The sequence below is a fragment of the Heteronotia binoei genome, chromosome 21 (assembly GCF_032191835.1).
Source record: "Heteronotia binoei isolate CCM8104 ecotype False Entrance Well chromosome 21, APGP_CSIRO_Hbin_v1, whole genome shotgun sequence".
NCBI classification, from domain to species: domain Eukaryota; kingdom Metazoa; phylum Chordata; class Lepidosauria; order Squamata; family Gekkonidae; genus Heteronotia; species Heteronotia binoei.
Genome location: NC_083243.1, coordinates 158,051,097 through 158,078,217, shown reverse-complemented (window position 1 = coordinate 158,078,217; position 27,121 = coordinate 158,051,097). Strand labels below are relative to the sequence as shown.

General features: G+C 42.3%; 1 protein-coding gene across 5 annotated transcripts in view; it reads right to left on the bottom strand.

Moving 5' to 3' along the window:
* Positions 1 to 27,121, bottom strand: part of TOLLIP (toll interacting protein) — a 50,259-nt gene that overhangs the window by 8,421 nt on the left and 14,717 nt on the right. For 4 of the 5 annotated variants that reach the window (XM_060261590.1, XM_060261591.1, XM_060261589.1 and 1 more), the window contains exons 2-5: positions 19,903 to 20,052; positions 14,924 to 15,106; positions 11,241 to 11,393; positions 10,007 to 10,097 (exon numbers count right to left, since the gene is read on the bottom strand). In XM_060261590.1, the coding sequence (XP_060117573.1) occupies positions 10,007 to 10,097; positions 11,241 to 11,393; positions 14,924 to 15,106; positions 19,903 to 20,052 (577 nt within the window). Of the gene's footprint in view, positions 1 to 6,410; positions 6,568 to 10,006; positions 10,098 to 11,240; positions 11,394 to 14,923; positions 15,107 to 19,902; positions 20,053 to 27,121 lie in introns of all 5 variants that reach the window. The other variant, XR_009556536.1, reaches the window with a different exon arrangement.

The following is a 27,121-nucleotide window of genomic DNA, read 5'->3' as shown; positions in this document are numbered from 1 at the left end:
ATGCAATACTAAGAAGATTTTCACTCACACCCCAGTGGCTCACATTTACATAATTCCATCCTGTGCTGTTCAAGGGTTCTTCAGATAATGGCCATGGAACCATCCCACACCTAGTACTTTTCTCTTTGTCCCCATATACTACTAAACAATCACTTCTAACTTTGCTTCAGGTCTTCAATTAGTAAAATACTTACACCCCACCCTTCCTCTTGACTCAAGGCAGCTTGCAAGTGAGAGCAGGCGGGGTTGGAAGGGAAGGAGACTGAGACATAGGAGGGCTCGCTCACCTTCCAGCCTGTGTCCCATCACAAGGACAGTAGGCATGGGGGTCAAGTGGAAACACTCGCCTCCGTCCTTGGTGTTGTGCAACGCCAGCTCCATAAACAATAAGACCTCAGTCCTGCAGGATTTTTTAATCAGACAGGACATGGACCTGGCTTGTGTGACGGAGACCTGGGCGAGAGATGGGGAGATGGTAGCTCTCTCCCAGGTGGCTCCATCTGGGTTCTCCGTCCTTCACCAGGCACAGACTAGTGGGCGGGGGGGAGGAGTGGCGTTTTTTATACGGGAGGCTTGCTCCTTTTGGGCTCTCCTGCCTCCAAAGACCAGGGGTATAGAGTGTGCTGGATTGATGTGGGATGTTGGAGAGTTTGGCAATCTGGCTGGTGTATCGTCCACCTAATGCACCGGCCAGTGCCTTATCATCCTTGATGGAGGCTGTGGCAGTGTTGGATTTTTTTATATATATGATGTTTCTATATGGCTGAAGGACCCGGATTTCTCTAATAAAAAGGGATGGTTGGCTGACGGATGAACTTATCTGGGAAAATACATTTGGTACTAATTAGCGGCTGGTCGGATAAACTTATCGGCAAAAGTATGTGTAGAGTCAATATCTTGTTATGTGACTGCATAGTTGTACAAAAATGCCGTAAACAAGTTTGTTCTCAAAACATCTGAAGATGATAAAGTAAACTTTGATAACGATGTCCTCAACACATGGAGTACTAATGAGGATCTGGAAAACAAGTCTATCAATCTCATTGCGGAAGAGGACTTTGACAATGCCCTTGTATGGAGCTCCAGTGCGTCCAGTGTGGAGAAATATTGTTAAACAGTCTGAATCCTATAGAATAATATTATGGATGTTTGTCTGTACCCTGTTGGGAAAAGCTGAGATTGATAGGAGACCAAAATGATCTCCTATAGGGGTTTTTTATAACAATTATCCCAATACTGTAGTGAAATGGAGAAAGGGGGGGGGGGGAGAGAGATTGCCTGTCAGGAATTCAGGCATGGACACAGAGAAGCCTGTCAGGAATTCAGGCATGGACACAGGGGAAGCCTGTCAGGAATTCAGGCATGGACACAGAGAAGAGATTTTTATGAAACGGATTTGTTAGACTTTCCTAATAGGCTAGGGAACTATAGTGGATCTAATGGTTAGAAAATCATGCAGGGCAAGTATAGTGGCTATATAGAATCTTTGTGGGCTTTATATAGCTCTCTGCATATACACACACATAGCCTTTCTGGGTTTTGATTGGATAGAAGGAAAGGGTGGTTTTTCTGGCTTTCTGGTTTTTGATTGGATAGAAGAGAGGGGTGGACATTGTGGAGAAAGGTATAACTTAGGAGATCAAAGGGGTTGGTCACTTAGTTAACAGGGAAGCCTCCTGAGAAGCAAGACCCTTCCACACTTCTGCATAGACAACAACCTGAAGCCATAGGAGAGGTGAGGATGAAATGTTTTTTCCTATCTATACAATGGCTTTGCTTTTACTAAATGTAATAGGTTAAGGAACCTGAGCATAGGAAAGACTATAGCCATGTAACTAAGAAACTATGTAATCATGTAACCTTGGACCATGGGTCATGTAACCATATACCCATGAGCCCATGTAGCCATGTAACCTTGGGATTATACATTTGTCCCTGGTCTTGTCAGAATGCTTCGGTAATTAAGATTTAAATACATTTCCAATATATATTTCAGAACCTGAAGTCTGGTGACTTTGTCCCTGAGGGGTGTTCTTCCCAGAGTATTTGAATAAAGATTCCCTTTTATTACATAGGGGTAGAACCCTGTATACTTTATCTATTAACAGCAGGCTGGGCACTGGAGCACCCACAGCTTATTGTCCTGGGTTACTTCAATGTCCATGCTGAGGACGCGGCCTCCACTCAGGCGATGGACCTGGTGTCTTCCATGGCAGCACTAGGACTCTCCCAATATGTAACAACATCCACGCATCAAGCCGGACACACATTAGACCTGGTCTTTGCAGCAGGAGTTGCAGTGGATCAGATTTCTGCTGATGCAGTGCCATGGTCTGACAACTATGCCCTAAAGGCCCGTGTGAATACTCCACCTCTACCCCATTTAGGCGGTGAGCAGGTTTTGGCTCGCCCACGAAGCCAGATAAACCCTGTGCTATTTCAAATGGCTTTGTGGGATCCCTGGCCCTCTGGTGACTTGGTGGATGAGCTGGCAGAGACCTGGAATAACCAGCTCTCGGCAGCCATTGACAAGATTGCACCTCAATATCCTCTTCATTCCCAGTCACGATCCGCGCCGTGGTATACCCCGGAGCTGCAATCGATGAAACGGTGACTAAGACAACTAGAGAGACAGTGGCGAAGTACTCGTGACAAAGCTATGAGAACATCTTATGGGTCATTTATGCGGACCTATGAGATGGCAGTCCAAGCCACAAAGAAAACTTACTTTGCGACCCGGATTGCATCTGAAACTTTGTGTCCAGCACAATTATTTATTATAATTAGGTCACTGACAACCGTACCGCAAGGTAAACCAAATGTTAGAGAATTGGAAATCGGCTGTGAGGCTTTTGCAAGTTTTTTTGCAGAAAAAAATTGTGGCAGAATTGATACAGTGAAAGAACTCGAGGCACCGAGCACGTCTTCTGGTCCATTTCTGAATTCCTTCGCCCCACTCAGCCTGGAGGAGGCTGACAGGATCCTTTTGGCTGTATGCCCTACAACCTAAGGGTTAGATCCGTGCCCGTCCTGGGTTATAAAAGCTAGCCAGGCGGTCTTACGGGAACCACTATGGGTCATTGTCAACAGATCCCTCACAGAAGGGATCTTTCCCACGCCCCTTAAAGAGGCTGTGGTCCATTCCCTCTTGAAAAAACCATCTGCAGACCCGGCCGTATTGGCATATTATCGGCCGGTGTCAAACCTGCCCTTTTTGGGCAAGGTTATAGAGCAGGCGGTGGCAACTCAGCTACAGGGATTCCTGGAGGACACTTCCGCACTGGATCTATTCCAGTCCAGCTTTCGGCCAGGTCATGGGACAAAGACAGTTCTGGTTGCCTTCATGGATGACCTCATGCAACATCTGGATCGGGGCGACTCAGCAGTGCTGTTGTTATTAGATCTGTCAGTCGCATTTGATATGACTGACCATCATCAACTATCTAGCTGCCTCGCCAACACGGGGATCCAGGGGTCAGCCTTATAATGGATGGCCTCTTTTCTCTAAGGTTGGGGACAACAAGTGGTCAAAGGGGAAGAATCATCCCGAAGGCACCCGCTTATATGTGGTGTGTCACAGGGTGCGGTTCTATACCCGATGTTATTTAACATCTATATGCGCCCCCTTGCCCAGATTGTCAGGAGGTATGGGCTGAGATGTCACCAATATGCAGATGACACCCAGCTCTATCTAATGATGGATGGCCAGTCCGACTGTACCCTGAATAAATCACTGCAATGCTCTTTACATGGGGCTACCCTTGACCCTGACTCGGAAACTGCAGCCACTGCAGAATGCAGCAGCACAGCTGTTAATGAGGCTCCCTCAAGGGAAGCACATTCAACCGGTGCTGAAAGAACTGCAATGGCTACCTATTGTGTTCCGAGTCCGTTTCAAGGTGTTGGTATTGACCTTTAAAGCCCTATATGATCGGGGGCCTATCTATCCTTTCTCCACATGTTCCCCAGAGAGCACTGCATTCATGGACGCAACATCTGCTGTCCATCCCCGGACCAAGGGAGGCCAGGCTGTGTTCTACACGGTCCAGGGCCTTCTCAGTGACCGCACCTGAAATATGGAATGCACTCCTGGAGGCCATAAGGGCCCTGTGGGACCTTTCTCAATTCCGCAGGGCCTGCAAAACCAAGTTATTCTGACAGGCTTTTGGCACTTAAACCAGGAAAGGACTGCTACCTACACTGCCAAGATGTTGGAACTACTACCAGGTTTAACTGTTAACAAAGAACAATCCCACCTAGGTAGTTATTTAACAGCACCGTAAAATGGTTTTAAAATGTTTTTAAAATGTTTTAATAGTGTTTATTGAAGTTTGATTGTTTAATTTGTATTTATTGTCTGAAATTTGGACTGTTAGCTGCCCTGAGTCCGCTTGCGGAGAGGGCGGGGCATAAATTAAAGGTATTGAATGAATGAATGAATGAATGAATGAATGAATGAATGAATGAATGAAAACACTGCTGTTCAAAACCAAATAACTACCCCTCTAAAATATACCTGCTGTTCATACTCCATCAAAAACCCTGACAACAAGCAGGACCTGCAGTGCCTCCTAAAAATCTCCAACAATGAGGCTCCCCTCATGTCTGCAGGAAGCACATTCCACAAAGTGGGAGCACTGATGGAAAAGGCCTGGACTCTGGTCAATACCAGGCTGGCCACCCTAATGGGGGGTAGGGCAGCCACCAAGTGGCAGCCTGATGTCTGTAACTGGTGCACAGCTAACATATGGATAAACCTTTTTCAGATCAAGCTGTACATTTACCTTCACTCTACATGCTTGCCTCAAAAAAAATCTCTAGCCTCAGCTTGTTCCCTCTTGATCTTCCTTGAACCTTCTTAATCTTGTTTGTCACCAGCCAATAACCCAGCAGGGGAAGACTCTTCTATAGCCTTCCTGAGAATATTGCATAGCAAAACTCTTAAGCAATGAAGAGTTACTATTTATATTCTTCTTGTTAAAGAAAGAAGCAAGGTTCTGATGATACATAACCTAAGCCAGCATATCTGTCAAACCCTAAGGAGACTGAAGAGGAAGAAACCATAAAAACTTCAAAACTGTTTAAGGAAATTACCATTGAAGCAGTTATCTAAAAACTACTCAATGTCTACTGAAGAGGTTCTTCCACATCAAATCCTTAATTTCTATTTAACAAACCATAGAATTAATTTCAATCACCGGTTTCATCTAGCCCATATTTGTGTGGGTTAGAACTGGAAGATCATGATGACACCTTGTGGCCAGTCAATTTATTGCAGAATTACTGGAGAATTTTAGATGCAGGTCTGAAGCAGCATAACAAAGCAGAAGTCAAGTAGCACCTTTGTGGGTCTTAAAGGTAATACTTGACTCCTACTTTGTTCTGGAGAGTTTGAGGAGATTTACAAAGACTGTTTTTTAAAGCTTCTATTAATAGGAATTATATGGCTAAATTGCCTGGAATCTCTCAGAATCATGGGTCAATGGGACTGAGTAGGTTTTCCACGTCTGCACTTCATCCACCACTGCCTGCTTTGCAAGTGTGAGGAGGAAAGTGTGAGAGGCAATGTGCTGTAATGGCTAGAGTGTTAGACTGGGCTCTGGGAGACTCAGGTTTGATTCCTCATTTTGCATGGGAGCTTGCTGAGTGACTTTTGGCCAGCCACACATTCTCAGCCTAACCTGAAGATAGAATGGAGAAGAGAACAATGCAAGCCCTTTGGATCCCCACTGGGAGAGAAAGGAAGGACATAAATAAAATAAAGTGTGTGCAGGTATGGGGGCGTTTGACATACAGAATCTTTCTTCTCTGGTTTTCTGGAGCATTGAATATCATTTGAAATTTGCCCCTGCATAATAACTGTAAAAATGCCAACACTTCAAAATGCCCTCGTTCAAATATGTCTTTTGTGTTCCCTTTTCCATCACAGGCTGGTTTGAATGGCTTCTTTTTGACACTGCCTTTGCTCACCTTTTCCTGCCAGACTACTAATCCCACCCCTTCAGCTTGTATCTGCTGTCTTGGCATCGTACTTCAGGTTCCGATTCTCCTTCCTAGATCACTGGTACACTTGTGAAGACCCAAACATTTGTAGAAGATTGCCACAAGATTGCTTCCCACTTGCAAATATTTTGGTAGTTTGGACAATCTGACCTTTATTGTCAGGTTTCTATACACACAGGCCAAATATTTTTCTAAATCATTTCAAGATCCACCAAGTGATATCTCATACTGCTTTCCCGTGTTTCTCAGTACACCTTCTCTTACCTTTTTGCACTAAAACCCAATGTAATTCTTTACCCATTCCTCATGCCCAGGTTAAACCCCAAGTACTGGGCACCTTCTATGCTTATAAGCCTTTCCATCTATCAACAAAACACTATCAAACCTTGCACCTAAATTCTGCTCACCAGTTTGCAAGATGGATTTAGAGGGTAGATGCAACTTTTTCTTAAAGTCCATGGAAACTCCCTCCCTTTCATTATACACTCCTATCACTAAGTAAAAACTGTTCTGGTGTGCGTTGTCGTAGCTGCTGCATAGAGCAAGAGACTCAAAGTCTTGAACCTGCCACAAACAAAAGATGCATTATTAAGCCATGCAAGGGAGTTATTACTGAGAACTAAATACTAATAAAATGTTCTCCTCAGGTATCACCTGCATTACCATTCACTAGAATAAAATGACCAAAGGTGGAATATCAATAGGACATCTGGATCTCATTCATATTTGAGGCTTAAGTTAACCCTATCAGAACATACATCACTAGCAGCAGGTATTTAGTGTAAGAGTTATTAGTTCAGTGGAGCCGCACTCCACGCACGTCCAAGACCATCAAGGCACATTGGTTTCTGGTTTGTGAGATGACGATTCTATCTTGCAGTATTCCAAAAATACATTTCTATAGCATAACTAAGGTCTGCCAAAGGGCACACCATCATACCTGAATGCTTACTAATTTATGTTTGTGGATGTTGAATCCAATGCAACACAATTAAACTTGGGAGAATAAGCTTGATAACTTGGAATATGCTGTAACTAGTCATATCCTGGTGAGACAAGGACATAACAGCAGCATTTCACATGCTTTTGAGACAGCTACCACTTTTTTGCTGGGCAGAGGGAACCAGAATAGCTGGTCTAAAAACAGCTGTTCCAGAGGTCTCTGTGATAATGAACGGTCTCGAGAATAATTTTCTAATTCCCAAGAACTCCCATATATGAACGCAACTCATGCCTTTCTGAAGCAGCCAGCACAACTTCACAGGTAGTGAAACTGGTCAGGCCAAAGTAGAACAAAGTGGGGGTTTCTCATCTAGTAGTTAATACTCTGAGCAAAAAAAGTTGCTTATTACAGAAGTTGCTCCCATCTGGCCAGGTGAGAAGTGACATCTTGTAGGTCAACTGTGGCTTGGGGATGGGTGGAAGAAGCTACAGGAAAAAGTCTGGGTGTGGGGGAAGGGGAGAAAGATTCACTGGGTGGGCTGCACTGGGTATTCCTGATTTAAGGACAGGATCAATATGGCTTTTTGCTAAACAAAGCAACAAAAAATGGGATATAAGCGACAGAAACAGCAGCGATGAATGGAAATATATATGGGATATGCAAGTGTGCTGACGTCAAAACACATGAAGGTGCATTACAGTACACAGACATAAAAGAACAACAAGCAAAAACAACATTAAGCTTCAAGTATAAAAGTCTAGTAAAATTGCTGTATGAGAGTTTATCATCCAATCTGATTCTGTTCACTTTGAGTTTAAATTAGGCTTCTTCCTATACTACAGACAGTAAAGTACCAGTGCATCGCAAGAATATTACCACTAATAATGTGGCTGTGTTCATTACACTTGCATATAGTTGGGCTCTTCAAAGCAACTATCACATTTCATAGACTTTCAACCTCACTGCGTACAATTTGTATCTCCGTACATCTGTTATGTTTCAATGGAACACTGCTGGCATCTATGATGGCGATGCCATTTTTCACATGTGTTTTTAAACATAAACTGTCTCTACTCTCTATCTATTGGAAAGTTATAAACACATTCAACGAAGTTATCAAAAAAGCTTACGCCACCAAAATCATTAGTCTTTAAAGGTGCTGCAAGAGTCCATGTTAGCGGCAACAGCCTAACCCAGTTACTCTTATGGAGTTTGAGGGTTAAAGCATATACTTCAGTTCCTTTAGAAAGCATTCAAGCAAAATCCCAGTTTGGACTGATACACTACAAATGAAGTAGCAAGGTAGGAAAAGAGCAGGAGCTGTCTGGTTATATACTGCTGATTTCCAAATTGTGCAGTGTCACTATAATTCAAGGCTACAATGAATCCAGGATTAGTAAACCACAGAAAAGGTGGATCCCCTATTCACCTCCAGGGGATCAGCTGGACTAGTCTTGGCTCCTCCCAGTTAACTGCAACTGAGGCAGAACTGCCCATGCACCAAAAAGGCTGCCAACTTAGTTAATTCATTTAAATACTGTTCAAATTGTGAGGTTAGAAGTGGTGAACAGAAGTAAAACTGGAACAAATCAGTGTCTTATACACATATCTAAAAAGTAAACAACCAGATGTCGGCATAAAAGCATCCCTCTAATTTTTAAATGTATTTTACAATTAGGCTCAGCTACCAGAAGTTTAGAAAAAACAGGAGCATGCAGGCTCATTGAACACACCTTAAAAGTGAAAAATAAAACCATGACAAAGACAATATGCATTTCAATGATTTTTTTTTACTAACAATACTTACCACAAATTTTACATTACTTAGAGAAATACATCAACACGTTTCAGACTTTGAGGAAATCAGAATCTTGCCTATTGTAGGTTCATACAGAACACTTTATTGCCTACTTATTCTTACAACAGATTATTCTCCTGTAGTAGTATTAGAAGAGCTTAGGAAAGCAATGGCTGGAAGAGATTTGTGGCAGAAAGTCACTGGAGGCTATGTAAGATCATTTTGGAACACTACAACGAGCATACCTCTGCTTGTGGCAGTAGCATGGGTAGCCTGACAACTGTGCAAAGAGAACGGAAGAAGCTTGGTTGCACAGGGGCTATTCACAAATATCCTTTCTTTGTTGTAATTCCCTAGTCCAGGGTTTCCCAAACTTTTTTCCCCATAGCCCAGTTATTTTTACACTTCTCCTTCGTGGCCCACTAAAATTTGGGGGTTGAGCCAGGAGACTTTGAGGTTGGAGCCGGGAAACAGGAAATGATGTCCAAACAAGCCTAAAACTCTTGTAATATTTTGTTTAGGAAAGGTAGGAGAATAGTGGGATTTTGCAATGCAATTTAAAAAATAAAACATCAAGAAAAAGCACAAGGATCGCACAGCAGAAAACTAAAAATATAAAATGCTCTCAGCCTGGGAAAACATGCGTTCGTTCAACCTGCCGCTGACATGCCCCCGCGCTGAGTGAGAGCTCAACGCTGTTTTCCCCACTGATAAAGTGATCGGCCCGTGGGGAGGGAGGGGTGTCTTAACCAGCCTGAAACTGACCTGAGGTGGGGAAGGGAGGGAGGAGGAGGCGCGGGGGGGCAACGCTATGGGGGGGGAGGCGCGGGGCTGCTATGCCGTGGGGGGAGAGGCACGGGAGGACAGCAGGCCACTGGGGGCCCTGTGACCCGACACAGAGGCCTGCATGGACAGTGCCAGATCACGACCCTGCCATTGGGAAACGCCGCCCTAGTCTAATAGATATCAACATACTGGCAAATGTGACCAGACCACACTACAAGTATCTCCTGCCTTAAGGCAAGTGCTATGAGAAAAAAAGTATGTACCACATAGAATGATGGATTAGAGCCCATGTTAGAGTTAACTGTGCACAGCCTGAGCACTCCCATTCATCCTTAAAATACAAAATTTAATACTACACATTTTGTTTTAAAACCTAGATACATCAGAGAACAGAGGATGACTCAGTTTATAATTAGCGATTCTCCAAATCTGAGTTTTTTCAAATCTCACATTACAAAGAAAAATGGGGAACATACCTGTTATAGGTACATATCCAACTCCTTGCTGATACACTGTGGGCATCAGGACCACAGGCTGTGGCTGCATCATCATGGCAGCTGGTAATGACTGAATATCAAAGGATAACAGACAATGTATGTTTAGGAAATTATTCCAAGAATACAAACCAAGCAGCAAGATATCCACACACACAAAAAATCCCTTTCACCTTCTAGGAGTTATTGTGTACCATTGAGTACAGCAAGCAGTTTTCTGGCACCAGTCTATATAAAGTACCACCTCCCAAGAAAAGCAACAGGAATGTCCCTGAATTAACTGACATTCCAAAGGCACTATTGCAGTCTATTAATTGGCCCACCTCCCCCAAATCAAGCTAGGCTTTTGTGACAAATTATACGCAACCTGAGTACTACTTCACATCAGAAAGCAAAAAATGGGAACAATATAGAGCTTCTACTTTTGCATACAAAGTTATACCTCTTAGAAATAAATAAGCTTCATTTACAAATTTTACAGGTTGAATCAAAGATAGTTTTCAACCAATGGAAAAGGTGAAATGTTTTAATCAGTTCCCCCCTCCCATTTCAAACCCCCAGTTCTCATTATCAGTAGTTTTTTCTCAGATGAAAGTTATCACTGTATCACATAATTCATATTCCCAAAGATCTACAAACACTGTAGACATGCTCTCTCATTTCAATACGTCTAACGTGAGCATATCAGATTTAAATACTAGTTCTTTTGACTCTTCAAATTCATCTTGCTCAATATTATTGCTGTTGTAATAATACATTCTTCTCTGGACAAAAAAAACTATCAACAACTCTCATACATTCATATGTATGGGATCCATACTAAGAAGCATAGTTTTTGCCTTGATCTGAATAGCCCAGGCTAGCCTGATCTCAATAGATCTTGAAAGCTAAGCAGAGCAGGTCCTGGTTAGTGTATGAATGGGAAAGAAAACCACAAGGGAAGTCCAGAGCTGCTGCGCAGAGGCTGGCAATGGCAAACCACCTCTGAATGTCTGTCACCTTGAAACCCCACAGGGTTGCCATAAGTCAGCTGTGACTGATGGCAAAAAAATTTTTTTAGAAGTCAATACATAATGAAGATGTAACATTCATTAAATTCAAACAAACAAGCACAATCAATGACTTGGGCCAAATCTTTTTTGTGCCAGCAAAAGGGAAGTGGTGGTCTCCTCACAGAATTTATAAGCTCCATTGTTAACTACTATATTTAACTTACGGTATAGGACATGACCAGATTAATCATTCCTTCTTTGTCATCTCCCTGTCTTCCACTCAGGCTATACCATTCGTCTTCTACTTTTCCTTGTTTCAATGATTCAGGAATAGTAATATGGGTCCAAGCAATGCGGTCATCCATTGAAAAAGCTCGCTGAAAGGTAACAGCGTATTTAAGTAACAAAATGTAGAAATTCAGTTTTTCAAAAACAAAAAAGGGAAAGTTCTTAAAAGGGCCTAACATGTAAGCATCACTGCCATGCCTTTAGCCCATCAAAACCAATGCGCTTAGACAACACTTAACATCATGCAGAACTGCACTGTCAATCAAGTAGCATTCATACAGAATCATGGTTTCCTACCACTCCGCTTAACAAAAAACTGCAAGCTCCATCAGCACGAGACTCAGCAGAATGCCACGAAGTATCACCCATCCTAAACTCTTGCACAAGGGCACTATTAAACATTTTTCCTCTGATGCATACCAGTTTTCCTTCCAAGGAAGCAGTTTCCATCCATAAAATGAAATGTTACAGAATACCAAGTTTTTTAGACTGTAAACAGGAAAGTGATAATTTAAGAACAGAAGAACTACCCTACTGTATCAGACTAGTGGTCCATCTAGTCCAGCATCCTGCCTCACATGATAGCCAACCAGTTCCTCTGGAGGGCCAACAACAGGGCATAGAGCCTGAGGCCTTCCCTTGATGTTGCCTCCCGTCACTGGGATTCAGAGGTTTACTACCTCTGAATGTGGTTCTCTTTAGTCACCAGGGCTGGTAGTCACTGACAGACCTATCCTCTATGAATCTGTCTAATCCCCCTTAAAAGCCATCTATGTCTGTGGCTATAACTACATCCTCTAGTAGCAAATTCCATATTTTAATCACTTACTGAGTAACAAAGTATTTCCTTTTGAACACTGTGAATTTAATGACCAAAAACTTCACTGTATGCCCTCAAGTTCTAGTTTTTTAAAGAAAAAGTTCTCTCTGTCCACTCTCCCTAGCCAATGAATAATTATGTAAGCTTTTATCATGTCCCCCTTTAGTCATCCCTTCTAAACTGAAAAGCCCCAGTGCTCCAACCCCTTTATCACCTTGGTTACCCTCTTCTATATGTTTCCCAGCACTGAGTGTCCTTTTTGAGATACAGTGATCAGAGCAGCACATAGTATTTCAAAATGGGGTCACACCACAACCTATAAAAGAGCATTATTTTATCGGCTGTTTTTATTTTCAATTCAGTATCTAATAATCCCCAACACAGAGTTTGCCCTTTTTACTGCTGCAGCACACTGGGCTGACATTTGCATTCAGCTGCCCACTAAGACCTAAGATTCCCCCCCCCCTCTTTCAGTCTCGGAAAGTTCAGACCCTATTAGCATATTCTTAAGACTCAGGATTTTGTTCCAATGTACATCACCTTACACTTACGGACACTGAACTTCATTTGTCACACTGCTACCCTCTCGACCACTTGGTGGAGATCTTTCTGGAGCTCATCAAGGCTTCCTGGAGCCTTGGGTTTCATCATGCTGAGTAATTTTGCTTCATCTGAAAACTTGGCCACTACATTAATTACCAACAGTTGGAGACCACTGATGTAAGAATTCAATAGCACCAGCCCCAATAATGATCCTTGTGGAAGCCTGCTGTTTACTTCCTTCCATTGTGAGCACTGACCATTTATTCCTATTTTCTGCTTCCTGTTCTTCAACCAATTTTAATGCATAAGAAGATCCATCCTTTTATCCAATGACTGCTAAGCTTAATCAGGAGTTTTTGGTGATCAAAAGCTTGTCAAAAGCCTCCTGAAAATTCAAATATAGAGTGCCTATTAGATCATAATTTTCTACATGCTTGTTTTACTTCCTCAAAGAATTTCAAAAGACTGGTGAGGCAGGACTTCCCTTTGCAGAAGCCACAGGGATTTTCCCTCAGCAGAATTTGTTCTTCTATGTGCCTAATAATTCTATCCTTGCTTACAGTTTCTACTAATTTGCCTGGGTCAGACATTAGGATAACTTGCCTGCAATTTCCTGGTTCCCCTCTAGACTCTTCTTAAAATTTGGGGAAACATTTGATACTCTCCAGTCTTCCAGTACAGCAACTGAATTTAGTTGTAAGTTACATATGGGTGAGTAGATCAACAATCTCACACTTGAGTTCCTAGAACGCTTGAGTATATGCTATCAGGACCTGCGGACTTCCTGATTTTTAATTTCCCTGACAGGTCAAGAATATCACCTCTCGCCACAACATGACTCAGTTTGTCAGACTCCCTTCTTGAATATATTGGTTGTGGCATGGGTACATGCTCCACACTTTCCACAGTGAACACAGAAGCAAAAAGTTATTGAATTTCTCTCCCATCTTACTATTTTCCTTTCACAATCCCTTTATTCCTTGGCCATCCCAATGCTCCACAGCTTCCCTGGCTGGTTTTCTACTGGATGTATTTAAAGAAATGCTTATTGTCTGTCTTGATACATTTAGCAACCTGATCCTCAAACAGTCATTTCATATGCCTAATTAGTAAGTAACATTTCTTTTGCCAAGCCATGTGCTCTCTTCTGTTCACTTAAATGAGGCAGACCTTCTACTTTTTTAGAAGCCTTTGGGCATTTTATGGCTTCCTTAACTTAGGTCATTAACCATGCAAGCATCATTTTAGACTTGGCAGCATCAAGCACTCCAGCTCTTGGCTTGGAGATTTCTAGCAATAGCATGTAGACACCTATCATAAATTTCTCTAACAACCCTTGCCTCCCTAGGCTCTTTTATCTCCCCACAGGGTCTCTCCTTCACCATCCCTCTCTCACTCCCAAATTCTGTTGTGCTCCTATCAATATTACCCTGAGCATTCATCCTATGTCCCTTTGGACTGATCTGCCCTAAACTGGAGGTTCCCAGCTCCTCTTGGTTTTTGCTCTGGCATTAGTTTAAAACCAGCTCTGTCACCTTTTTGATACTGAATACCAGCAGTGCTTCTGTAAACTGATATTTGGCTCAATATTGGGATTAGATATTTATATGCTGAACCACAACACTGTTGTTTTTAATCTTATTTTAGCATTTCTATATGCATTATTAAACACCAGTGTTTTTGTACATTTGTATTGTGTTCATAGCTATTTTAATCTCTTTTTTATTGAGCCAGTTTGGTATAGTGGTTAAGTGTGCGGACTCTTATCTGGGAGAACTGGGTTTGATTCTCACTCCTCCACTTGCACCTGCTGGAATGGCCTTGGGTCAGCCATAGTTATCACAGAGCTTGTCCTTGAAAGGGCAGCTTCTGGGAGAGCTCTCTCAGCCCCACCCACCTCACAGGTGTTTGTTGTGGGGGAGGGAGATAAAGGAGATTGTGAGCCGCTCTGAGACTCTTGAGTGGAGGGCAGAATATAAATCCAATGTCATTGTCTTCTTACAACCTCTTTGGTTACCCTGACTGATGTAAAAACTAGGATGCTGGACCATTGGTCTGATCCAGCAGACTTCTTTGTACGATTGTCTTAAGCAAGAAAAAAAAGTCCAAAAGATTATGATCCTCTAGGATGAACTGAACCCCATAATTATATCCAAAAGGTATTCCCCATTACTAAAGCCATTCTTCACAAACCACAGATCAATATCGGAATACTGAAGAAGTATAAAATTACTTTAAAATCAATACTGCTCTAACCTCATCAAATATTTCAAGATAGAACGAATCCACGCCAGGAGGAACAGTACACTGAATAACTTTGTTCCAACGGGGATTTTTGGCTCCATTATGAGCTGTAGGAGTTTCATAAACAGCATAGCCAAGTCGTATCCTACAGTATGGGTCCATGCGTGTCATGCCATAGTTCTTTGCCAATTTTGCCTACGGAAATGAACATACAAAAAGGAATTAGTCATTTTGGTACCACTTCCTAGATAGAACATTATGTCTTTCAGTAGTAACATTTTAACAGTTATATCAACCAGTGAAAAGGTATCATTTTATAGACTCAGTTGATCAGAATCAACAATTAAATCAAGATTTTGTGCCAAGTAATTTATAACATCTTGAATAAAATGCAATCCATCTTTCTGCAGACTTTCAGATTGCATTCAGTTTCTTCAGACTTACCAAGGAATACACATACATTCACATCTGCATGGCTTAATTCATAAAGTTCTAGGCAATCAGAGATCAAACTTAACACCAGGTATAGTGGGAATGAGCTCAAAAGTGGGATGGAGCAAAAGATAAGACATTTTCAAAGAGATTCCAGTGGAAAGCTATACTTCCAGGCTTTAAAGGAAGTCATCCCCCCCCCCAAAAAAAAAAAGACTTTGAAGATGAAAAGCCCTGAAACACCAAAATCATCCTAATTTTCCACTGTATCCCAGAACTGCTAGGCTAAGACATGCTAACAGGGCAGTTTGGGACAACATCAAAGCAAATACTAAACACAGATATAAAAAAGGTGCTTGAAGGGATAGAGGTCTCCATTCAGGAGCAGGATCCCCTGCAATGAAACATGACAAGCACAGCAAAAAAAGCTTCTAAAATGTCAAGAGATGAGCAAGTTAAGCAATTGCATGCAGAAAAGCTAGTTGCCAATTATTATGATTAGCTACATTAGGAGAATGGAATTTATGCCACAGCTGTACATTTGGGGCTAGCTTCTGGCTGAGCCCCAGCCACAAAGCACTTGAAACAGGGCAAGAAGTGAGCAAGACAAGCATCAGTGAAAGGAAAATACATTAAACAATATTAATATAAAACTACCTATTAATCAAGAACATAGCACAGTAAAATTAGGTAAAGCTGTAGCAATTTGCAACCACTAAACCAGGGGTATTAAACATGCGGCCTGAGGGCCGGATCCGGCCCACAGAGGGCTCCAATCAGGCCCTCCAGCAACTGACTGTTGTCTGCTTCATTCTCCCTTGCCTGCTGTGTTCAGTCGCCATGTTGTGTTTCTCCCCAGAGATCAGCCAGCCAGCAAAGCACCCTTTCTTGGCTCCTTCTCTCTCCCCCTCCCTTTTCTCAAAGAGAGGAGGAGAGAGGAGGAGCCTTAGCCAATGAAAGAGCCTGACTCTATAGCTCTGATGGGTGATTAAGTTTGCCAGACTCAATTAACCACCCTGAAGAGCTACTGAACCCAGCCTCTCTTCCTTCCTGGATGAGGCTCCTCCCTTTCCTTGTGCCCTGGGGGAAGGAAGGAAAGAGCCAGAGCTTCCTTTACCCAGTCCTCACCATCAGGAGAAATACAAAGAGCACTTTTAAGACTAGCGATGTTTTATTGAAGGTATGAGCTTTTTGCCTTGGTACAGAGAGAGAGAGGGAGGGAGGGAGATTTGTTGGGCTTGTTATGGGTGCAGCTCCGTTCCAGTCATCTTTTTCATTGTATTCATGCCCTCCAGTCTTTCTCAATTGGAAAGTATGTGAACTATTGAGAAGAGAAATAACAACAAGCTAGCATTAGGCTGAGTGTGTGTGTGTCTAACCCAGGTTTACCCAGCATATTTCCATTGATTTTTCTTTCACATTTTCCTTTGATTGGGGATCTTGAACTTAGACTTCCCAGATAGTAGGGTGATACTAATCACTGTACATGGCTGTCTCTGTTGTTGTACTGTCACATAGGAGTTGTAGTTATTTCTCTGGAGAAGACTATAGTTTTGCAAACAAGCACATAGCCCTCAGTCTGTGCCATGGCGCCTTCACATAATCTTGATCAGCACTTGAAGCAACTCATGTACAAAAGCTCACAATGCTCAGCTGCTTCATGTTTTCCTCTGGGTCTGAGGCTCAAAGCACTGACTATGAGATCTTTGTAATGAATGTCAATAAATCAAAAGTAGGTTTGCAACTTATAGATGTGCACACTTAACACTTGAACAGCATATTTAAGATTGGTACAGCACAGACATTTTCTGCAGTTTTTGATGCAATAATTCATAGCAAGAGATGATATTTATCAGACTATAAAACAAAATATTGCAAGAGTGCTAATGTTTTAAGTAAAAAAAAAATTGTGTTTGTCTGTGCCCCCTTTATACAGTTTATATGTCCGCTACCTGGCATTACAGTTTATGACAAACATGGCCCGGCCCGACAAGATCTCATTTATGTCAAATCTGGCCCTCATAACAAATGAGTTCGACACCCCTGCACTAAACTCTTACAGCATCAGGTACATTCAGACCTAGATAAAAGCCAGACTTCAAGGTTTCACTCTAAAGACTACCGTTTCAGTTCTCACTAATCACAAAAGGTTTAATTTAAAAGGTCTAAATAGGAGATTACTGCTCCTGAAAGGCCCCTTTATACCCACCACTGAACCACCACCATTATTGTTGCCAGCAACAGGAGGATAGAGGTTTGTCACAACCACATTCTTTTGGCAACCCTGAGGCCCACTTCTGCAAGAAAGAGAACAACAGCAACAGTGTCGCAGATGGAAGGGAAGAAGTTGCCTGTCTGTGCTTCTGGCTTTCAGGGGAGTAGCTTATTACTGATTTGGAAGCAATAAGAGAAGCATATAGAGGAGACTTTCAGGGATGTGCTAGAGGCGTCCTGCTCCCACAGTGGCAGCTCTTCTGTTGTCAAAGAGAATGAGGGTCTCTGGGTAAGAAAGGATCAGGTTATATGGGAGGCATGGGTCCTTAGAAAGGACCTATTCTTCAGCTGGATGTGAGGGCAATCTGGCTGCGACATCTGTCATCTACTGATCAACCTATTCTTCAGCTGGTAAATCCATACATGTCAATACTTGGGGGACAGGCGCTCTTAGTCATGGGATTTGATATTAGGAATGCAGAAAGACAGATCTGTGATAAATTATTTTAACTGCATGGCAACGTGCCAGCCTGGAACAAATGTTGGAGACATTATGTCCTGTTCAAATAGGTTGGCAGGTAATGCGCAGGAGCAGACAGTGGCCATGGTCACCTCGGCACTTACAGGCTTAGAAAGCACAGACATTCAATCTTAACAGAAACAAAATTAGGCTGCAAGGCTGGAAGCCAAAGTTCAGGCACTGTGCAGTAGTGTGCTCAGAAATGCTGATTGTTCCATATGCAGGGTCAGTTAGACAGGTGGAGAATAGGTTGTCTCAGTGCGTGAATAGCCATGGTGCAGGGAGAAAAATGCATTAGGTACTGGGAAACATTCTGGGACAGCCTGACCCTGCACAAAAGAGATGGGATCCATATGGAACCAGGCTGCTGGTACTTAATATTAAAAGGCTGTAGAGAGCTCTTTAAATTAACCCCAGGGTTAACTGGACTAGGTAATAGATATGGGGATGAACGAGAACTTGACAGCATGAGGGTGTCAAGAAGAGATAGTTAGGGACTAAAGGGTCACTGGTAAAAATGCCCACACTAGAGCATTTTGAAAAGAAAACAAAGCAAAGATGTTCAGCTGTACTAGCTCAGACAAACGTCTATGGCCAAGAATAAGGCAGATACTCATGGACTGTGAGATTTTTTAATAATCTTATTATTTACAGATGTCTTCATCCTCTATCCAGTTGTACTACTAGTAGGATTGCTCACATAGTCTGGGTTGATGACCATGGAGTCTGTAGCTTCTCCATCTTTCAACCAGTGAACCACACCCCATGCATCTTTTCTGGCAGGAGGAAAGAGAAGGGCTCAGTGGTTTTTGTAGTTGAACTTCAAGGGAATCCTTACTTCAAATGCTGAGAGTGCAACATTCCCTGAGAGCCTCCACTCACTGTTCTCTCTGCAGCACTAACTAATTAGGCCTAGCCAACAGGACATTTACAGGAACATTGCTCTGCCTCATGATTCTCCAAAAGGTCATCCTCAGTGTGCCTAGACTGGTGTTGTAAAGAAGCTGATGAAGGGGGGCAATGTACATATGAACATTTTAGTGATCGGCTCCTTTTACCTTTGGCAAACAAGAATGACTGGAATACCTTTGTTAAAGAGACAGTGCCCTTTATTAGCAGTATATTCCTAAGAAGCACTTTAACTATTATGTACAAACTGTTGGACCAGAATATTTGTCAATAAAAATCATTTACACATAATTCACAACAATAGGAGCCCAGAATTTTTCCCCACTAGTATTGGATAATATGTCAGGACAATAAACAGGCAGGCAAATAAGGAGCAGGATTTATTTGGCAATAAATTTGGCAAAAACTAAGATTCTGTATTTGCTTCCTGATTATATGAATACCAAAAATGCAAAGCCTTAGACAGCACATCCCTAAAGTTTCTGAAGTCCTTTAACTATAATTTCAAGATAACAGATCATCTTAACTTTTAAAGTTGATAAGATGCTTATGCTAACATCCAAATAACTACTGTGTTTAGACAAAGAGTTCTATTTTAAACCCTTGTATACATTCTAAGTATCTAAAGCTAGATAATTTAAAATAATGACCCTGTTAATCCTGCTCCTTTCATCATACAGGGGAAGATGGTACTATTATGCATTAAAATTATACAATCATGAACTTAAGCAGCAGTTATCACTGTGTGCTGTTTGCTTCACCCTGAAAGACCTACCACATATACTAATTAGGTAAGAAACCAGAGACACTCTAACTGCAAAGTTCTACACATAATGATAACAAAGCTTTTAAGCACTATGTTCAAGGTATTAGCAAGAAACAAAATCTATCCCATTAAAATACTTATTTGAAATACCTGTACTACAGTAATGCTCAGTCTCCCGACAGTGCCCATTGCTCCTCCATATTGTAACTGCTGAGCTGCTTGAGCATCCAATTGTATCTGCTGTTGTTGCTGTGTTGGGGTGATGCGGAGGAAATCCTGAGGAAGTTCACCAATATACACCTACAGAAAAAGCATATAGATAATAGTAAATTAAAATCAACAACCCCTTGTTTTGTCTCCCACCTTTTTTCTTTCAACATTTCATACTTTAATTTCACTCTTCATCCCTTAGTTAACAATCTGCTTCTCACTGGCTGCCTCTCGTAACAAATCACATTACTCGAACCTCCTTGCAACCTTTCAATCCAGTATTTCGGAGCACTTCTCAAAATACTTTCCTGCTGTTTCTCAACTTAACTTGTGAGGAATATAAGGATCACATTGTGGAGCAAAAACCTGTTGCAGGAAACAACAACTGTTTAACTTACATGAAACACAGAATGTGAGACCAAGCACTCTAATCTCCCTTCACAGGTTAACATGAATATTAGAAGACCTAGTCCAGCTCACAGGTGCGCATGATCTCAACATCTCTGCAGCTACCATCCTTATCTCTTTCAACACCAGACTCAAGAATATGTTAATTGATTAACAATGAGAACCGGTGCTCAGTTGTATAACCAGATGGGAAAGGGGAATTATGAGTAGTTTCCAACATACTTTGGAAAGTTCCAATGAAGAAGAGTCTTTTTTGGACCTGATGCTGGTGAAGGAAAACAGCAACTTGGAAGATTTATTTGGGTTTGGAGGTGGCAGAGAATCTCCAGTCTTTTGACATCCCAAGGCCAAGGAGAGAGATAGCAAGGAATGTGGAATGGGGCCAAGCTCAGGTCAGCCCTGGACTCCACTGCTGAACAGCCAGAAGGGAAAGGAGCAGTCAACATGGGAATCTGTGGGAGCCAATATCCCTGTGCAGCATACCAAAGTTGGATTTCCCAGGCTGGAAGCAATGGTGTGGCTGGAGTACATCAGACCCAAGATCTGCGTTTCACGAATCAACAAATACAGCATATTGATTTTTTGCTTCATGACCATGAAGAGAACTGGGAGAAACAAAGATTTCCTGTGTTCCAGAGTGGACAGGACCCTGGGCTGTATTTTAACTTCTTCAAAGTTCGTTGTGAGAAGTTCCAGAATGGGAAGACATTTTTTAATTTTTTAAATTTAATTTGCGATTTATACCCTTCCCTATCCCGCAAAGCTGGCTCAAGGCAGTTTACAACATTAAAAACCATTACAACAACAACAGATGAGGCATATCAAATTAAACATATCAAAATTAAGCTATCTCACAAATATAATGCATATAGATTAAATCAAAAAGACCATAATTCAGACGATTGGCATAGCCTGAGACCACAATTCAAACAGTTGGTACAGCTTTAGCTAGTTGGCCCAGCTTTGGCACAGCTTCAGATAACTGACACATTTTAGGACTATAATTCAAACATTTGACACAGTTTAAGCACATAGATAGTAAAGTGCTGGGGGAAGTGAAGATTTCAGAGGAAGCCTGTTAAATCAATTAAAAGCCTGGTGGAAGAGCTCCATCTTACAGGCCCTGCAAAACTTTGATGAAACATGAAGATTCTGCAAGCCCACATATGTGGTGAGTTGTGTGACCTTTGGAGAATCGCTGGCTGGGACTACAGACTGTAGACCAGGGGTGGCCAAACTGCATCTTGGAAACCACATGTGGCTCTTTCACATATACTGTGTGGCTCTCTAAGCCCCCACTGCCCCATTGGCCAGATTGGAGAAGGCATTTGTCTCTTTAAATCACTTCTCCAAGCCAAGTGGCAGCTTGGAGAATGCATTTAAAGTTGCTTTATTTCCACTTCTCCCTCCCTCCCCCATTTATTTGCCTTCCTTCCTTCCCTCCTGTCTTGCAGTTCTCAAATATCTGACATTTATTCCATGTGGCTCTCACATTAAACAAGTTTGGCCACCCCTGTTATAGACGCTTTAAAAGACTGGCTAGACAGAGATCTGGCTTGGCTGAAGATCAGCCATGGCTTCTGTTCAGAATAGAAAGCCCTAAACCTGAAGAGTGATATGCAGTTTTCTTGAGCCAACTTTGTAAACTGCTGGATATGTGGGTAGAGGTAGAACAGGCTTTTACTCATGCTCAGTTAAGGGGCATTTTGATTAAAGAACAATTTGTCCAAGGCTTGCCTTCAGATACTGCAGGCTTAATACAAACCTGCAATCCAGTATATCTATCTGACATGGCCATTTTTGCAGATCAGCTTACCATCTAGCAGTCTAATAAGGGCTATAAATTCTCTAAGACTATGGTAAAGAGAATGGAAGGGCAGAGGCCAAGAGGCCCAGAGCCAAGCAGCTCTTCTAACTTCTCCAGCCTCCTGGGTCAACAAGCCTGACTCCTAACAAGCAGACTAAGCCTGTGGCAGCATCAACTCCTACCACTGAGTGGTATTTTTGCCATGTGCAGGGCATGTGAAGAGGGATTGCAAGAAGTTCTTGCAGAAAAGGAGAGATGCTACTTTGTCTAAAGTATAGTTTGTCTCTAAGGAACAGCCAGAATGCTGGAAAACAGATGGCGAGAATCATACTACAGTGTATTTTTCTGGTTGCTGTTAAGGGAGGCAAGCATCACTCTGGTCCAGAGCTTCAAAGAGACCAGATTCAGAACTGCAGAGAGCAGCAGGTGAGTTCATAAAAAGAGCAGGATGATGTTAATTCTGATGCTGAGGCATCCTCTAGTGGCCAAATTGTGAAAGTGATTCCAGCGAACTTGATTTTGTTGTCCAGTCAGAGAGCTTGGCTAGAAGACTTGAGAGGCAATGTTATTGTTGGCAAAAATATCCATCTCCTTGTTTTTGTGGACACAGATTTAAACTTTAGTTCAGTGCCTGGTGGGTCTTAAAGGAGCCTAACAAATGGTTTTGCAAGATGCCTATCCAAAGATATAATTCAGAGACTGTGCAACAGCCCAAGGCCCTCATCCACATGAAGTTCCGAGACTGAGTGAGGGATTTGCCTGTGCTTGTTCATTCTAATGGTAATGGGAGCAGAGTGCTTCCTCCTCATCTTTCAGATGGAATGCAAAATGTTCTTGTGCAAACTTAAAAAAAAAACCCTTGGTTTCCCTCCCCTACAGAAATTAATCCCTTGTACATGTCAATGGAATGAACACATTCTTTTCCAGTTTTGTCCCACCTCCACGTTCTCTCCCAATCTCTTTATGATCTTCCTTTTCTCAAATTTTAGATTGTAAGCTCCTTGTGGCAGGGACTTGCCTTCTTATGCTCTGTAAAATATCATGCACACTGATTGTTCTGAGTATTTTTTTAAAAAGACCACTCCCATTTGATTGAGTTGAATGTAAATAAACCGGTCCTAAATTAATGTGTTCCAGTAGAACAGTCATGTTAACAAAAACAAGAACCCCAAAAGTATTGCAGGCACAAGCTTTTGGTGAATCATGCCTTTTTAAAGCTAATGTTGTAAGGCAGCCCAACTGCTACCACCAGACTTTATGTAACCAGAAAGGAAGAAAAATACCCAAGAATCATTCTGTCTTCAACTCAAGACTGAGGCATGTGTGTGTATAAACAGATTTTAAATTGGTGCCCCACTCCAGTAAATAAGCAAATCTGGATAATAATCCTGTGCATATAATTAGTACATCGCTTACAATTTAATATCTGGGCTGTGAATGATTCCAATATCATTGAAAGTTGGCTTGAAGACTAAATGACTTGTTGCTTCCTCCTCTCCAGGCCAGGTTCCTCTCTTCCCACTCCCACCTTTGGGGGAAGTCTCCCGACTCCACTAAGCACAGCCACCTGCTAGCCATCAACCTTCCCTAGCTGTGGTAGGATAGAACAAAATGATTTTGTGTGTGTGCGCAGTGCTGTTGCTGTTCAGCATGATAGAAGCCAGAGCTCCAATTATAGCGCAGCTCATAACCTAGCAACAAATCAGCTCTGTAGTAGAAGTTGATATGATGGAGATCTGGAATTGTTAAGCCCTGCTCTATGGAAGTCTTCCTTTAAGGGCATCACTTCTTTAAATTCTAACAGGGGAAAACAAACGTTTTTAGTTTGTGATGCTCTGGCTCATAGAATACAATCCCCACATTTCAACATTCTATTAACATCAGCCCAATTCTAGTTGTGAAACTGTTCTGATAGAAATAGGCTAAAGAAATCCCATGATGAAAAATGTTAAATAATGAAAACTGCACTTTAACATTCCACAATAAAAAAGACTTCTTTAAACCAGGGGTGTCAAACATCTGGCCTGGGGGCCAAATCAGGCCCTCGGAGCACTCCTATCAGGCCCCCGAGCAACTGGCTGTCATCTGCTTCCTTCTCCCTCTCTCTTGCTTCCTTCTGCATCACAGCTTGCTTTGCAAGGCTTGCACAGTCGCACAGCATCTACAGAGCAAAGCTTCTATTTTCTCCATTGGCTGAGGCTCCTCCCTTGTGGAGGAAGGGGAGGGGGCAGAGCTTGCTTTGCCAGGCTCTCTCAATCGCACAGCAGAGCTACTGAGCCAAGCCCCTCTTTCTTCTACTGGCTGAGTAGCCTCCCCCTCCCGGACCCCTGGGGAAGGAAGGAAAGAGCCAGAGCTTCCTATGCCCAGTTCCCTGGATCCCATGGGAGAAATACAAAGAAAGCACCTTTAAGACCAACAAGTGCTAATGTTTTAAGCATGTTTTAAGTTTTTTTAAAAAAATCTTTAATTGTATTTGTGTGTCTTTTATAAAGTTTATATCTCTGCTACCTAATCTTAAATAGGAACACACACAGGCCTGACATGGCCCGGCCCAACAAGGTCTCATTTATGTCAGATCCGGCCCTCATAACAAATGAGTTCGATACCCCTAACTTAAACCGTGTATTACAGGAAAAGCTGGCCTTATTCTACCAGCCTGGCCCCATATAAAATGAGGCAATATGGTTAGAGACTCTAACAAGAGACAACAGAAACAGCAGGAGGTATACCTCAGTGTTCAACCTTGCCAGTCTTGCAAATACATGTCTTCATAAACAGCATACTATTTCAAGAAACAGAAAGGCCCTAGGCTACAATTTTTGAAGATGGCAAGACGCTAGTCATGTTCTTCAAGATCATATCTTCCAAGTGTAGGAGTTAACACAATTTAATTAGCAGAAGCTCCTAAGTAAGAGCCTCAGGACTTCAGCAGATTAAAGGTAGCAAGCAAGGGCTAAATGCTTGGAGAAAGTTTCCTGAAGAAGAATACTGATGGCCTATCAGAGAGCTTCTTTAAAAAAAAATCTAGGCTGATCACTGAAAACCTCAAGTATACAAATACAATGCTGCACAGTGGATTCTGCAAAGCAAAGCTTTCCCAGCTAAGAAAATACACAAGATAATTTATCTTCCACTACTCAGCTTTTCCATGACACCAAGCTTTTTTGTCATCTTTCACAGATCTGTTGGCAATGCAAGGGTTCTCTCATGCCATTACCTACTGCCAATGTCCCTTTTTCTCATCTAGAATAGCATCAGAAAAAAATAAGATTTCACTTAAACATATTTTAAGTCATCTCTGCCTCCCTCAGATCCAGAACATCTTGTTTAGGTCTTCCACTGGCTTGGATAAGAAACAGGAGCCTTGTCTCTTAGAAATTCTCTTAGCTTGGAGAAACGTCGACTGCGGGGTGACATGATAGAGGTTTACAAGATAATGCATGGGATGGAGAAAGTAGAGAAAGAAGTACTTTTCTCCCTTTCTCACAATGCAAGAACTCGTGGGCATTCGATGAAATTGCTGAGCAGACAGGTTAAAATGGATAAAAGGAAGTACTTCTTCACCCAAAGGGTGATTAACGTGTGGAATTCACTGCCACTGGAGGTGGTGGCGGCCACAAGTATAGCCACCTTCAAGAAGGGTTTAGATAAAAATATGGAGCACAGGTCCATCAGTGGCTATTAGCCACAGTGTATGTGTGTATATAAAAATTTTGGCCACTGTGTGACACAGTGTGTTGGACTTGATGGGCCGTTGGCCTGATCCAACATGGCTTCTCTTATGTTCTTATGTTCTTAAATATACATACAGAGAGTTCTATGATAAGCTATATCCATGCCTCCAGGCCACCAGTTTCAGAGAAATTGATCAACATGTTCTGGCCCATATTCTTGATTTCCTCTAGCTAAGTGTAAAATACAAACTCCAAACTGAGTTAAAACCAATGAACATACTGCAAATGGCACTCCTATGAGACTAATCATAGATGGACAGGAAAAAGTCCACATGGCTTAATGGTTCAGGATAATACAGATTACTGCAGCAATTAACAGATGGTAGGAAGGAACCGGGAAGCTGAGGCTCCATGGCAAATCTGAGTTTGAGAACCACATCGCTTTATACATGCACTTCAGGCTAGAACATGAATCTTTAAAAAAAAGAAAAAAATCATGATGCTTAAGCCATTTCCCAGCACCGGGCATACCAAAGAACATCTTATAAGATACTCACAGCTCAGCCCAAAAATTACAACATTTTTGCACATGTTCAATTACAGAGAGGACTAAACAAAGTTTCGAGTCCAGTGGCACCTTTCAGACTAACAAAGTTTATTCACAGGGTGAGCTTTTGTGTGCATGCATACTTCTTCATAGGGGTCATTTTGTAGAAAAAACAGGTGGTGGAGCTCATTAGCATAATTAATTAGCATATGCCATCACCCCCCAGCCAAAAGCAACTTGATGCAAAAAAAGGAGAGCCCCGGGCAAGTGAGGCCTGCTTGGGCTGCACAGAGATCCAGCCAGTCCAAGCAAGCCTCGCTTGCCTGGGGATCTCCTGTGCTTCCCCTACACACACAGTCAAAAGGCCAGCAAGCCATCCGCCTCCCAAAATCACATAAGAAGTGGAGAAAGGGTGACGCGGGCTTCTCCAGGGGTTAATGAAGGCTGCTGGGGGTGTGGCAAAGCCCCTAGTGGCTGGCTGGCTGCTCTCCAAATCCAGGGATTGTTATACAGCTGCAACTTCTATTCAATGGGCAAGGTAGGTGGGGAGGAGAAGGGAGAACCCTCAGAAAGGTTCAGGAGCTGTGCTCCTGTGAGCTCGTGCTGAATCTGAGGCCTGCTTCTTCAGATACAGTGCAACAAAATTTCTTCAACCATTACATACAGGTAGGAAGGGGTTAGTTGCCAAGAAGGGCTAGTTAGAGGCAAGATTTATAAGTAACT